Below are 15,722 nucleotides of genomic sequence, written 5' to 3'. Positions count from 1 at the left end.
TGTGGCAACCAAAACTGGATGCAATATTCCAAGTGTGGCCTTACCAAGGCCTTATAAAGTGGTATTAACACTTCAGGTGATCTTGATTCTATCCCTCTGTTGATGCAGCCTAGAACTGTGTTGGCCTTTTTGGCAGCTACTGTACATGGCTGGCTCCTATTTAAATGGTTGTCCGCTAGGACTCCAAGATCCCTCTCGCAGTTACTACTATTGAGCAAGGTACTATCTATACTGTACCTGTGCATTTGGTTTTTCTTGCCTAAATGTAGAACCTTCCTTTTTTCACCGTTGAATGACCACAGTTAAACCCCAAATTTCCATTGCTAAGGAAGATAATGAGCTGAGTTTTCACCTCGCTTTACTACCTTCGTTACGTGAATCCCTGCAGCTGTTTTAAGTTAGTCCCATGGCCATTCAGTGAATCAGGCCTTCCCTCTTGACTTCGTTTGTCGGAAGGTCGCAAAAAGGAGATCACAGGACCCCGGGACACCCTGCAACTGTCATAAATGTGAGTCAGTTCCCAAGTGTCTGAATTTTGACCAAGTGGACGTGAGCAGTGGTGAAATCCTACCGGTTCACACCGGTTCGGGGGAACCGGTAGTAAAAAAAAGCTACCCGAATTGGTATTTCCGACGATCAGCTGTGCCGCATGATTTATATTCGCTAGAAAGCAGCAAATCCTTTCTAACAAATCTAAATAGCGCGGCACATGTTTCCCCTCCCCCTCGCTGTTCTACTTACCTTGTTAAATGTTCTTTTTTCACGTGAAGCGCACATTTGGTGTGCATTGTGCATGCGCACACATGCAGCGTGCGTTTGGCGTGCACCGCACATGCCCGGGCAGCGAAGTTGTGGCAAACCGCGGAGGATTTCACCCATGGTCCTAAGTCGCTTTTTTTCAGTGCCGTTGTAACTTCAAACGGTCACTAAACGAATGGTTGTATGTCCAGGACTACTTGTTACTATAGATACAACAGGACATGAATGCACAGTTTACGTGTTCACCTCCGTGCCTTTTGGCTCGCAAGAGTCTTTACTCCAAGCGAACGTTGCAGCTGCTTCCGTAATTTCATTAAATGCACCATGACAGTTTGATCCCGGTCCCTGTTTATCTGGAAGTCCCATTGTTTTCACGGTTTAAGACCGCAGCCAAAAATCACACCGAAGTTTCTTAACGCCTTTAAAACCCCAAAGCGGGGGCGGGGGGGTAGAGGAAAGGAAAGGAATGGTGTGTTGTAACGGAAGCTTCACACTTGGCTTAGACACCTGAAGTTAGACTCATAAAATAGCCTGCTACGCTAGGCTTTGCTCAATCCCGGTTTCGTGGTTAAACCACCACTTGTTGGGGTTCCCCAACATGCATACCAGGCTGGAGAAAAGAGATTAATTGGCCTAGAAAGATGGACGACAACCTCGGCTATAAAAACTAGGGTTGGTTTTAAATACAGTAGCATGTATATTTATGAAGACAAGTGTCTCTTTTCTGTGAAGTCCAATGTCTTTGTGTTTCTTTTTTTGTTAACAATACAGCATGAGTTATCATTCCCATCTCCTTTCCTTTCCTTCCTTTCCTTTCCTTCCTTCCTTCCTTCCTTCCTTTCCCTCCCCTCCTTCCCTTCCCTTCCCTTCCCTTCCCTTCCCTTCCCTCCTTCTCTTCCCTTCCCTTCCCTTTCCTTTCCTTTCCTTTCCTTTCCTTTCCTTTCCTTTCCTTTCCTTCCCTTTCTTTCATTCCCTTCCCTTCCCTTCCCCTCGCTTCCCTTCCCTCCTTCTCTTCCCTTCCCTTCCCTTCCCTTCCCTTTCCTTTCCTTTCCTTTCCTTCCCTTTCTTTCCTTCCCTTCCCTTCCCTTCCCTCTTTCCCTTCCCTTCCTTTCCCTTCCTTCCCTTCCCTTCCCTTTCCTCCTTCCCTTCCCTTCCCTTTCCTCTCTGTCTCTCTTTCCTTCCTTCCTTCCTCTCTTTCTCTCTCTCTCTCTTTCTCTCTTTCACTATTCTTCCTTTCTCCCCTTCCCCTTTCTCCCCTTCCCTTCCTTTCCTCTCCAATTTCTGGTGTTCAACCATGGAAGTATAAATCAGATCCAAACCTGCTTAGCCTTTTGAGATCAGCCAAGGTCAGATAGAGGCTGCCATTTAATTAGGTGGATAATTATTATTAGATTATGGCATTAGTGCATTGAGGAGCACTAAATTCTCTCTCTCTCCCTCTGTCCTTCCCTCCCTCCCTCCCTCCCTCCCTCTCTCTTTCTCTCTTATATTGGATATCCGTATTCAGTACAATTTAATGTCACAGAAGTCCTATGGATTACATGCATTTTATTTTACATAAATCCTGTGAAGGTTTCAGTCTAGCTTTTACAGACTTCAGGTTACGTAGTGATGTGATACGACCAGTGGTGGGTTGGTCCCGGTTTATATCCTGCTCGGGCAAACCGGGTGGGTTCTACTTACCTTTATTACCGGTTTGCAACGGGGCCGCACAGAAGCATTTTGATGACGTTGGGGTTGGTGGGCGAGGCTTCCCGCTGGTTTTACTACTGGTTCTATAGAAACCAGTAGTAAACCGGGACCAACCCACCACTGGCGTGCGTGCTCCCATTTGTGAACCGGTAGCAAAGGTAAATGGATTTCACCCCCGGATGCGACCCTTTTGGGGGACAGTGGGAATCGAGAGGAAAGTAATGTTGCAGTAGCAGAAAAGGTCCTCCTTTTCCTTTTAATCATTGTTTACCCTTCTCCTTTTTCCACTCTATAATTTTTACGTCTGCCTCTCTCCCTTTCCTCATTCTGCACTCTGTGACAATCCCACCTCCTTTCATTTTCTTCAGGAAAACACACACACACACACACACAAACTCCCGGGGCCGACGCCGAACTAAAAATGGCTTTTGAATGAAAAAGGGAAGAGACCAGAACAAGAAATAGTAAAACGGAATAGTAAGAGAAGATGTAGAGAGGATGGTAGGAAAGATAAGATGGCAAGGAGAGGATACTCGGATAAGTAGGAGACAAAATTTATGTATTCATTAATGTATAGTAGAAGATTATTATAGATATATAATATACGACCTAAATGATATGAGAACACAATTCTCCACGTTTTCTGTATTTACTGCTATGCACTACTATGTATCTGGGCTGAAAAAATCACTCATTTATGTTCAATATGTAATTTGCATTTATTTCTTTTTCCATACTATGTAACCGGATGGAGAAAAAATTGTATTACTATAACTTCTTACAATAAAAAAAAAAAAAATAAAAATGGCTTTTGTTGGTTTTCCCAGTGAAGATTTTAATGCAAGGACCCTGGTGCCACCAGGGACTATCTATTAACGAAATTCTCTTTTGACGGACCAGAGGGAGATGCGCTTCATGCCAAAGTCCTCAGCTGGTGGGACCAAATATCGGGACTGGCATTGCTGTATGAAATGTTCTCCAGCTGGGCTCTTGTGCTTGCTTTTGCCAAGTACGTGGCATGTTAGACAACAATTACCGGAGTTAAATAAGAATATTGGCTGGCATCGCGGAGCCTTGTGCCCCCTGACTGTGTCACTAGCAGACCGAATGCTTCACGTGAGAGACGGGTGCAAAGAAACCAGATGGGAAAACAGATCGGTTAGGTAGAGAAAAGTGTGATCTGCTTTCGAATCAGTGTTGATGCTTAGCAACCACTTACCGTGTTCCCCCGAAAATAAGACCCTGTCTTATATTTTTTTTGAACCCTGAAATAAGCGCTTGGCCTTATTGCCATGCGCTCAAAAGCCTGATTGGGCTTATTATCAGGGGAGGTCTTATTTAGGGGAAACAGGGTAGATTTTTCTCCAGGTTGAGCTATCTCCAACTTGGTCCTTCAGGTCTTTCAATGGTGTTCCCATTGCTACCGTAACTGAGTCCATTCATCTGGTTGTCCTCCTATTCCCTCTCCTTCCGCCTTTTCCAGCATTATGGCCTTCATAAGACAATTGGGACTTAGCATCATGTGTCCAAAATATGACTTAGAGCCTGGAGAGGAGAGGAGAGGAGAGGAGAGGAGGAAAGGAAAGGAAAGGAAAGGAAAGGAAAGGAAAGGAAAGGAAAGGAAAGGAAAGGAAAGGAAGAAAAGAAAAGAAAAGAGAAGAAGAAGAAAAGAAAAGAAAAGAAAAGAAAAGAGAAAAGAAGAAAAGAAAAGAAAAGAAAAGAAAAGAAAAGAAAAAAAGAAAAGAAAAAAGAAAGTAAAGAAAAGAAAAGAAAAGAAAAAAGTAAAGAGAAGAAGGGAAGGGAAGGGAAAGGAAGGGAATAGAATAGAATAGAATAGAATAGAATAGAATAGAATAGAATAGAATAGAATAGAATAGAATAGAATAGAATAGAATAGAATAGAATAGCTTCTTTATTGACCAAGCGTGATTGGAGATACAAGGAATTTGTCTTTGGTGCATATGCTCTCAGTGTACATAAAAAGACAAGATAAATTCGTCAAGAATCATAAGGTACAACACTTAATGATCGTCATAGGGTACAAATAAGCAACCGAATCATACTAGGAAACTATCAATATAAATCATAAGGATACAGCAACAAGTTACAGTCGTGCAGTCATAAGTGGGAGGAGATGGGTGATAGGAACGATGAGAAGACTTATAGTAATTCAGACTTAGTGAATAGTTTGACAGTGTTGAGGGAATTTGTTTAGCAGAGTGATGGCGTTCGGGGAAAAAACTGTCCTTGTGTCTAGTTGTTCTGGTGTGCAGTGTTCTATAGCGTCTTTTTGAGGGTAGGAGTTGAAACAGTTGATGTCCAGGATGCGAGGGGTCTGTAGATATTTTCACAGCCCTCTTTTTGACTTGTGCAGTATAGAGATCCTCAATGGAAGGCAGGTTGGTAGCCATTGTTTTTTCTGCAGTTCTAACTATCCTCTGAAGTCTGTGCCTCTCTTGTTGGGTTGCAGAATCAGTTAAAGACAGTTAAAGAGGTGCATTTGACAGACTCAATAATTCCTCTGGTCTTTTGTGCCTAAGTGAGAAGTCTAAATTGTTTTGTCCAGCATTCTGTTTGTTTGTTTTCTTGGCAATCCATAGTATTCTCAGGAATCTTCACAGAATCATAGGGCTGGAAGAGACCTTGGAGGTCCTAGTCCAACCGTCTGCTCAAGGCAGGAGTTCTTATACCATGTCAGACAAGTGGTTCTCCAATCTTTTCTTTTTCTCCCCCCACCCCCAGTTTTAAAAAGTTTTATTACATATACAATATTCCATTTCTAAATAGTGTGTTGCCTGCATACAAATAATTTGAGAGATAATAATCATAATATTTACAATAGTATTCATCACATTGGTATAATAATAATAATAATAATAATAATAATAATAATAATAATAATAATAATAATAATAATTAATAATAGTATTTCCTTATCCATTTTAATAAACCTTCCTTATAAAATTAATCCTTCTCTTATATTCCCATATTTCTAACTTCTGTTTTTATTGGCTAGCCATTGATAAAATGAGTCCCATGTTAAAAAATATTCAGTTTGTTCCTTTTTCTTGATTGTAAGTGTTAATCTATCCATTTCTGCGCATTCTAATTTTTTTAATTACATTTTCCTCTGTAGGGATCTCTTCACTTTTCCATTGTTGTTCAAACGCAATTCTAGAAATTTTGAGCAGTTCGGAGAACCGGCAAATGCCACCGCTGGCTGGCCCCAGAGTGGGGTGGGAATGGGGATTTTGCAGTATCTTTCCCCTGGAGTGGGGTGGGAATGGAGATTTTGCAGTATCCTTCCCCTGGAGTGGGGAGGGAATGGAGATTTTGCAGTATTCTTCCCCTGCCACGCCCACCAAGCCACACCCACCAAGCCACACCACACCACACCACACCACATACCACGCCTACCAAGCCATGCCCACAGAACCGGTAGTAAAAAAATTTGGATTTCACCACTGCCTTTATTATATTTTTTCAGTAGGATGGCCAACAATAATATTTCTGGTTTTAAGTCTGTATCATTTTTTCCAACCATGTGCAGTATGTATTTTTGTCCAATTTTTTTTTTGCCTTTGGGCACGTCCACCACATATGATAATACGAACCTGGTGTCTGATTACATTTCCATCCAGTCTTTTCTTGAGAACCTCCAGTGATGGAGCATCCACAACTCCATCAGGCAAATTGTTCCATGAATTAATCATCCTCTTTGTCAGGAAATTCTTGATTATTTCCAGGTTGCATCCTCCTCATACAACCTTCCACCTATTGCTTTTTGTCTTCTCCAGTTCCCAAATTTCTATCTTGCTTTTTAGATTGTTTTTAGTTCAGGCCTTCTTCGTTCCACAGGATAACCCTGACTAGGTTCAGGAGTCTGCCTTCCCAGCGTCTCTTCCAGTGGTGGGATTCACCGGTTATAACAACCGGTTTGCTTCGCACGCCCTCCGGAGGTCAGAAATGGGCCCATTTCTGGACTTCTGGTACTTCCGGTAGGCTTGTTTTTCACCCTCCCCAGGCTCCAGAGGCTTTCCTGGAGCCTCCAGGAGGGCGAAAACGGCCTCCCCCAGGCACTGGAGGCCCTCTGGAGGCCAGAAACAGGCCCGTTTCCGGACTTCCGGTAGGCCCGTTTTTCGCCCTCCATGCACACCCTGCACTTACTTGGCATCCAAAACGGGCCATGTGGAGACTCCTGGGAGGGGCGGGGTGGAGTGGGTGGGGTCATCCAGTCCTTGGAACAACCGGTTCGGCGAACCAGATTAAAATTAACATCCGGTTTTCCCGAACCGGTCTAAACTGGCTGAATACCACCCCTGGTCTCTTCCATAGCATTTTTTTTTCCAACAAAATAGATTGTTCACAAAAGAGAAGGAAAGGTAGACAAGCAGAAAGGCATAATGTTTCCACCTTTCTCTGTGCAAAGGGAATAAAAATCCAGCCCACTTAGAGAAAAAGGTTGTGTTTACTGTCTGAACCAGATTGTGTTTACAAACTGTTTATTTCCTTGGAAATCAGCCCCCACTGAATACAGAAGAAAATCAGCTGCATATTTGCATATATAGATAAACTTCTTGGGATGACTTTCTTAATCAATATTGAACGCTGGGGAAAACAGCATTGTGCTAAATTACAGGAGCTGGGCTGTGAGCCAGGACACGCTGGGGAAACATAGCTACAGTGGCTTGCAAACCACAGTTTATGACTTAGCAAATTGTGTGAACCAATCTGGGCGCTTTTCAGAAATCATGGTTAAAAAACGATGGTTAGCGGGATTAAGCCAAGTATGAATCCTGTCCCAGTGCCTGCTTCTCAGAAAAATCCCAAACCCATTTTAGGACTTGTTTCTCATGTGTTCTTAGTTGTGTGTTGTGTGAAGCCAAACTGTTATGAACTATGGTTGCAATGAGTGAACTCATCTCATTGCGGTTTAATCAAAAAAGGATGGCTATTTAGAACTATAGATATAAATCTAGAACTGTATTTTAATCACGAGGCACTAAGCCATGATGCTGCTTGCTTGGAACATCGCTCAACATGTTCTATCGATGTGATTAAGAGTATTAATAGTATTTTTTATTTTATTTATTTATTTATTTACTTGTCCTCGCCTTTTCTGACTTTGCTTGTATATGTCTGGCTACAAATTGATCAGAGATCTTGCTGACATGGGGCCGAATTCACAACATCTGTCAACTTGTGGACCACTGCAATTTATTTGGGTTTCACTAACCCAGCGGCTGGATAAAGATCCATGTTAAGAAGGCACATGGGGCATACCCATAATAAAGCATGGATAGGTTTTTTTTAGGAGTGATGGAAAAACAAGGATCAATGGAAGGGTGGCAAAAAGGAAACACACACCCCAGCTCCTCTTCTTTTTTCTGGAATGAAAACAACATGAAAGACAGAAACCATATCATATGAATTTTTCTTCTTCTTCTTCTTCTTCTTCTTCTTCTTCTTCTTCTTCTTCTTCTTCTTCTTCTTCTTCTTCTTCTTCTTCTTCTTCTTCTTCTTCTTCTTCTCCTCCTCCTCCTCCTCCTCCTCCTCCTCCTCCTCCTCCTCCTCTTCTTCTCCTCCTCCTCCTCCTTTTCTTCTCCTCCTCCTCTTCTTCTCCTCCTCCTCCTCCTTCCTCCGCCTTTTTCTTCTTTTTCTCTTCATCCTCCTCCTTCCTCCTCCTTCTTTTCTTCTTCTTCTTCTTCTTCTTCTTCTTCTTCTTCTTCTTCTTCTTCTTCTTCTTCTTCTTCTTCTTCTTCTTCCTTCTCCTCCTCCTCCTCCTCCTCCTCCTCTTCTTCTCCTCCTCCTCCTCCTTTTCTTCTCCTCCTCCTCTTCTTCTCCTCCTCCTCCTCCTTCCTCCGCCTTTTTCTTCTTTTTCTCTTCATCCTCCTCCTTCCTCCTCCTTCTTTTCTTCTTCTTCTTCTTCTTCTTCTTCTTCTTCTTCTTCTTCTTCTTCTTCTTCTTCTTCTTCTTCTTCTTCTTCTCCTCCTCCTCCTCCTCCTCCTCCTTCCTCCTCCTTTTTCTTTTTCTTTTTCTTCTTTCATCTTCTTCTTCTCTTCCTCCTCCTTCTCCTTCCTCCTCCACCTCCTCCTTTTCTTCTTCTTCTCCTCCTCCTTTCCTTTTTCTTCTTCTCCTCCTCCTCCTTCCTCCTTCCTCCTCCTTTTTCTTTTTCTTCTTGTTCTCTTCATCCTCCTTCTCCTTCCTCCTCCTCCTCTTCCTTCTTTTCTTCTTCTTCTTCTTCTCCACCTCCTCCTCCTCCTTCCTCCTCCTCCTCCTTTTTCTTTTTTCTTCTTCTCCTCCTCCTCCTCCTCCTCCTCTTCCCTCCTCCTCTTTTTCTTTCTCCTTCTCCTCCTTCTCCTCCTCCTCCTCCTCCTTTTATTGTATCAGAATGAAAATGTGCCCAGCTCCTTTGTGGTGTGGAGTGTGATGTACGGCAACACAAGCGTCCCTCTAACATGGCAGTTTGTGTAAGCCTAAGTCCTTGTGACTCTGTTCACCGTGTTTGGCAATCCGAGCCGATACCTGTAAGCCCCGTGACGGCCATTCAGCCCATCTACAGGTTTTTTCTCCCCACAGCTTGTCATGCCTAATAGAATCATGGTTGGCAATCAAACACATGTTCCTCCTGTGGTCACTCTCCGGGATGAATAGTGTGACTGTTTGGCGACACCTAAGTAGCTCCTTTGTTTCGCCATGAATCAAAATGCAGCCGCGTTCCCTTGAGTCATGGCTGCAAGCTTTAATTATTTCCACTGAACCTTTGGAAGAAAGGTAGTTTCAATTAAGATTTAACGTCTTTGTTTCCTGCACCAGACCCCAGGAGCAGAAGAAGCTAATAAGCCAGAACCGCTTCTGAAAAGAGAGAGAGAAAGGGAAAAAGAGAGAGAGAAAGAGAGAAAGGGAGAGGGAGAGGGAGAGGGGGGAGGAAGAGAGAGAGATGTATACAACATTATCTTTAATGTTTTGTCCCCTACATCCCCCTGTTTATTAATGCTGCTGGCACATCAATGCTCCTTGCACATGATTTATAATGAAAGGGGGGGAAATGATTAATACCAGGCTAGAGCAATAAACTCAGAGGTGACTACGAGGGAGATCTGAAGGAACATGTGGATTAATCTTGCAACCTTTTGAAGTTGTATGGCTTCTTCCTTCCTTCCTTCCTTCCTTCCTTCCTTCCTTCCTTCCTTCCTTCCTTCCTTCCTTCCTCCCTCTTCTTCCTCCCCTCCCCTCCTTTCCCCTCTGCTTTCCTTCCTTCCTCCCTTCCTCTTCTTCCTTCCTTCTTATTCTTCCTCCCCTCCCCTCTCCTCCTTTCCCATCTGCTTTCCTTCCTTCCTCTCTTCCTCCCTCCCTCTCTTCCTCTTCTTCCTTCCTCTTCTTCCTTCCCTCCCCTCCCCTCTCCTCCTTTGCTTTCCTCCCTCCCTCCCTCTTCTTCCTTCCCTTCCCTTCTCTCCCCTCTCCTCCTTTCCCCTCTGCTTTCCTTCCTTCCTTCCTTCTTCTTCTTCCTTCCCTCCCCTCCCCTCTCCTCCTTTGCTTTCCTCCCTCCCTCCCTCTTCTTCCTTCCCTTCCTTCCCCTCCCCTCTCCTCTTTCCCCTCTGCTTTCCTTCCTTCCTTCCTCTTCTTCCTTCCCTTCCCTCCCCTCTCCTCCTTTGCTTTCCTCCCTCCCTCCCTCTTCTTCCTTCCCTTCCCTTCCTTTCCCTCCCCTCTCCTCCTTTCCCCTCTGCTTTCCTTCCTCTTCTTCCTTCCCTTCCCTCCCCTTCCCTCCCCTCCCCTCTCCTCCTTTGCTTTCCTCCCTCCCTCCCTCTTCTTCCTTCCCTTCCCTTCCCTCCCCTCTCTTCCTTTCCCCTCTGCTTTCCTTCCTTCCTCTTCTTCCTTCCTTCCTTCCTTCAATCCATCCATCCATCCATCTATCTGTCTGTCATCTACTCTCTCTATCTCTCTATCTAATCTGTCATCTACTCTCTTTCTCTCATATCTATCTATCTATCATCTACTCTCTTTCTCTCATCTCTCTCTCTCTCTCTCTCTCTCTCACTTTTATTACTTTTACAAATAACTCAAGGCAGTGAACGTGCGTATACTCCTTTCTCCTCTTTTCCCCACAACAAGAGCCCTGTAAGGCGAGTTGGGCTGAGAGAGAGGGACTGCCCCAAAGTCACCCAGCCGGCTTTCCTTCCTAAGGCAGGACTCGAACTCACTGTTCTCCTGGTGATTGGCTCAAACTTCCCCAGCCGGCTCTCATGCGTAAAGTGGGCCTAGAACTCCCAGGCTCTTGGTGATCGGTCCAAACTCAACCAGCCAGCTTTCACGCCTAAGGAAGGACCAGATGGTCTCCTGCTTTCTAGCCCTGACAAAATCTTGTGCAGGGCTCCTCACAAACATGGATATCAAACCTAGGCTATCCAATATTATTATGAAGTATTAGTGCCGCTTTACAAAACCACACCTGGAATCCTGCAACCAATTTTGGTCACCCTACTACTTAAAAGATGTTGAGACTTTGGAAAAAGGTTCAGAGAAGAGCAACTAAGGTGATCAAAGGCCTGGAGACTAAACCATATGAAGAACGGCTGCAGGTTTTGGGTCTGGCTAGTTTAGAGAAAAGAGAAATTAGGGGTGACAGGATAGTAGAATTCCAGTATTTGAGGGGCTGCCACAAAGAAGAGGGGATCAAATTATTCTCCAAAGCACCAGAGAGCAGGACAAGAAATAATGGTTGGTGAAATCCAAATTTGTTTAGTACCGGTTCTGTGGGCGTGGCTTGGTGGGCATGGCAGGGGAAGGATACTGCAAAATCCCCATTCCCTCCCCACTCCAGGAGAAGGATACTGCAAAATCCCCATTCCCTCCCCACTCTGGGGCCAGCCAGAGGTGGCATTTGCCGGTTCTCCGAATTGCTCAAAATTTCCGCTACCGGTTCTCTAGAACCTGTTAGAATCTGCTGGATTTCACCTCAGATCTGGGGGGTATTTTCCTGGTAGCTACAGACAGGTTTATCATTTAGATTCAAAACACTGAGTTATTATTATTATTATTTTTATTAGAAGAAGAATTGCAGCCAAATAATAGTGCTGACTTCCCGTTTTCGTTTGGAACTGGCTCAGTGCAAAAAGAAAACCCACAATGTGTTTCCTGAGAAGTACAAAGGAAGTTTTTTATGGTGGAACTGGTGCGTCTAATGCACACACACACACACACACACACACACAGAGAGAGAGAGAGAGAGAGAGAGAGAGAGAGAGAGAGAGAGAGAGAGAGACTATTCAAAACTCGGCGAAGAGAAATTAACAGCTCCCCTGTTGTTCTGAAGAATCTTGGTTGATTGCGCCAATCACATTCTCCTCATCGTTTTCGTGAGCAATTGCGTCTCGCATGGCAAGACGTTTCCCCAGAGGGGAAATTTCCAAAGAAATTGAGGATATGGAAGCGACACCTTGAAGTGTGTGATGCGTTATATGGCATGACGTAGATTCATCTCCATAGAGGCCCTTCAGCCACCACTCAGAAGATCTTTGAGGATGTCACGCTGGCTGAAGACTTCAGTTGAGTTGAAGTCCACAAATCTTAAAAGTTGCCCTGGTTGGATACCCCTCTCTATAAAGGTAAAGGTAAAGGTTCCCCTCGCACATATGTGCTAGTCGTTCCCGACTCTAGGGAGCAGTGCTCATCTCCGTTTCAAAGCCGAAGAGCCAGCGCTGTCCGAAGACGTCTCCGTGGTCATGACTCAATGCCAAAGGCGCGCGGAACGCTGTTCCCTTCCCATCAAAGGCGGTCCCTATTTTTCTACTTGCATTTGTTATGTGCTTTCGAACTGCTAGGTTGGCAGAAGCTGGGACAAGTCATGGGAGCTCACCCCGTTTACGCAGCACTGGGGATTCGAACCGCTGAACCGCCGACCTTTCGATCGTCCCTGTACCCCTCTCTATAAGTTGGGGGAAATGACCAGAGAGATATGGATAGGTTCAATCCCATCCAGCCCATGATAACAGAGAGAGAGAAAGGGAGGGACGGAGAGAGAGAGAATGAGAGAGGGAGGGAGGGAGGGAGGTTGGTTGGGCCAAAGGGGCCAGCGTTGCAGACAAAATAGACAACACAGCCTGGCATTTAGTCAACACAGAGGTTGGAAAATTTCCAACGGTGGGAAAGGAAAAGAAAAATATGCCCCCCCGCTCTTGGAAGAACTATTATGCTTTTGTAATCAGGTGTTGGTGACTATGGAGTAGTTGGAAGCTTCTCTCTCCCCACCCCACCCCACCCCAAAAAATCATGGTAAGCCTGATGTTTTGATGAACTTATGAAAATGTAGTTTTACTAGAAGAGAATAGAGTTCAACTCTGGAGTCCTTGGTGCTCTCTGAGCTGGGTGGTTTTCTTGCAGATGTTTCATGACCCAAGTAGGTAACATCATCAGTGCAAGAAAGGAGGAGGGTTTGTGGAGGAGGAGGAGGATAACAACGACAACAACTGGGGTCCTTGTGCTCTCTGAGCTTGGTTATTTCTTGCAGACGTTTTATGACCCAACTAAGTAACATCATCAGTGCTAGAAGGGTGTGGGGTTTAAGGAGGAGGAAGAGGAGGACTGCAGGGTCCTTGGTGCTCTCTGAGCTTGGTGGTTTTCTTGCAGACGTTTCATGACCCAACTAGGTAACATCATCAGTGCTAGAAGAGAGCGGGGCTGAGAGGAGAGGAGACAGATTGTGGGATCCTTGGTGCTCTCTGAGCTTGGCTGATTTCTCGCAGACATTTCATTAGCCAACCAGGTACCATCATCAGTCCTAGCGAGTGTGGGATTTGCTCCCTGTTTATATACAATAGCTTGCCTTGCTGGTGTGGCTGGTTTTCTCCTTGGTAGTTCCTTGATTGGGGTATTGGGTTTTTTGGGGGGGTGTTTTTTGTGCTCATTCTAGGTATTAAGTTACTGTCAGCTTCTATGATTCCAAGAATAAAAAGCTCTCACTTCTCTCAAACGAAGGATTCTAGTCCTTTAATTGATGGAATTACATTTTGCAAAGGGAGATTTACAAAGGTTTTTTTGCACATTCTGAGTTTGAGAGCTTGTAAAAAAAAAAACTAATTTCCAGAAAACAAATTATTACCAGAAACAGCAAAAGGGTGGGGAACCAGGACATCTGGCCGATGCTTATAATTATTCACTGTGTCCTTTATTTAAACTTTGCTATTTATTTTACCCTGCAAAAGCCAATAAGGCGTAGAAGAACCCTCGCTTAAGCATTGTTTCAGAAAGTCTGACCTTTCTGGTGTAGCCACTTGCACAAGGCAAGAACATCAAGAAATAAAAGAAAAGAAATACTTAAGACATTCTGCACAATCCGATCTTGGGCGATTTATTTCTTTTTTTCCCCCTGCGTCTACTACTCCTCTTGCAAAGGTCTATCCTATTCGCTTTTCTTTTTTTTAAAAAAAAAAAATCCCATATCCATGCGATTTTTATGGCTTCACGGTGATCGTTGATTGTGAATCAGGGGTGAAACGCAGCAGGTTCCGACAGGTTCTGCAGAACCAGTAGCGGAAATTTTGAGTAGTTCGGAGAACCGGCAAATACCACTGCTGGCTGGCCCCAGAGTGGGGTGGGAATGGAGATTTTGCAATATCCTTCCCCTGGAGTGGGAAGGAATGGGGATTTTGCAGTATCTTTCCCCTGGAGTGGGGAGGGAATGGATATTTTGCAGTATCCTTCCCCTGGAGTGGGGAGGGAATGGTGATTTTGCAGTATCCTTCCCTTGGAGTGGGGAGGGAATGGAGATTTTGCAATATCCTTCCCCCAGGAGTGGGAAGGAATGGGGATTTTGCAGTATCCTTCCCCTGGAGTGGGGTGGGAATGGAGATTTTGCAGTATCCTTCTCCTGGAGTGGGGAGGGAATGGGGATTTTGCAGTATCCTTCCCTTGGAGTGGGGAGGGAATGGATATTTTGCAATATTCTTTCCCTCGAGTGGGGAGGGAATGGAGATTTTGCAGTATCCTTCCCCTGGAGTGGGGAGGGAATGGGGATTTTGCAGTATCCTTCCCTGGAGTGGGGAGGGAATGGAGATTTTGCAGTATCTTTTCCCTGGAATGGGGTGGGAATGGAGATTTTGCAGTATCTTTCCCCTGGAATGGGGTGGGAATGGAGATTTTTCCCTGCTTTCGGTGGGAAAGTGTTAGCAGTTGTTGCGTTTGACGAATAACATTCTCGTGTCTTTGCCCATGTTTTTGTTCAGGTGCCCGTGGTTGACCAGAGCCATCTCCCCAGCTGTTCCACTCTACAATGGGCTCGTATTCCTGTTTGTGCTTGCAAACTTCAGTATGGCCACGTTTATGGACCCAGGAGTCTTCCCACGAGGTAAATCGGGAATTTCAGAAGGGCGGGAAGGAAGGAAGGAAGGAAGGCCTATCCTACCATTTCTTGTCACAATCCCTTGAAAACGTTGATGACGTTGTAGAAACGTCAGCAGTGCGAAGGAGCAGAATCCGCACGAGAAGGGTCAATGAAACTATTTCATTACTAAAAGCCTACACACGGGAATCTTCTCGACTAACCTGCTAAGAGATTTAGATCAGGATCGACGGCACTCAAGAAAGGTTGAACTTTGTTTGTGGCTACCTGGGGATCCTAGCCAGGGGTGTCAAACTCAAGGCCCAGGGGCCAGATCCGACCTGGAAACAGCGAAGAACCGGCCCGTGATGCCTCTGCCAGTGAAAACGGAGCTCTGGAGGGCTGCGTGCGGCCCTCCTGAGCTCCGTTTTCACTAGCAGAGGGTTGCAGGACGCCATCGCAGCTGAAAACGGAGCTCAAGGGCCTGTTTTTGCTGGCAAAGGACTTGGGCCCCTGACACAAGTGACGTCGAGCTGGCCACACCCACTCTGGCCACACCCACCACAGTGCCCCAAGGTCAAACACAACCCTGATGCGGCCCTCCAATGAAATCAAGTTTGACACCCCTGTTCTAGGCTGAGACCCCACTCCACCTCCAGGTTCTGCCACTCCTTCTTCTATACCCATTTGTCCATTTTTTTGGTGGTTCCGGACAAGGAAATCTTGGCATCAATCCACAGGGGCTCCCCATTAGATATCTCAAGATCCGTGGTGCCCTTGAAGACGTCACCTAAAAGGTCCTTTTGGTGGACGGATAATCACTGAGCATTGGGCCACATTCAGTCCTCTGTCTATGAAGATCCTCAGTCCTCCAGGTCATGGTTGTCCCAAAGGTGCTTTTTTTTCAAGAGGCAACTGGACTTTCTGGTTTTTCTTTGAAGGCGTTTCGCTTCTT

The 15,722-nt window shown here is 45.1% G+C and overlaps 1 protein-coding gene across 1 annotated transcript in view; it reads left to right on the top strand.

The window, feature by feature from the left end:
- Window positions 1–15,722, top strand: part of ZDHHC8 (zinc finger DHHC-type palmitoyltransferase 8) — a 68,522-nt gene that overhangs the window by 32,028 nt on the left and 20,772 nt on the right. Inside the window, exon 2 of the mRNA XM_070950761.1 lies at window positions 14,673–14,794. Coding sequence (XP_070806862.1) covers window positions 14,673–14,794 — 122 coding nt within the window. The remainder of the gene's footprint in view (window positions 1–14,672; window positions 14,795–15,722) is intronic.

This window comes from Pituophis catenifer, unplaced genomic scaffold (genome assembly GCF_029215685.1).
Source record: "Pituophis catenifer annectens isolate HBS135680 unplaced genomic scaffold, rPitCat1.0.hap2 SCAF_10, whole genome shotgun sequence".
Taxonomy (NCBI): Eukaryota; Metazoa; Chordata; class Lepidosauria; order Squamata; family Colubridae; genus Pituophis; species Pituophis catenifer.
Note: the sequence above shows the minus strand (reverse complement) of the source record. Positions and strands in the feature narration are given on the sequence as shown.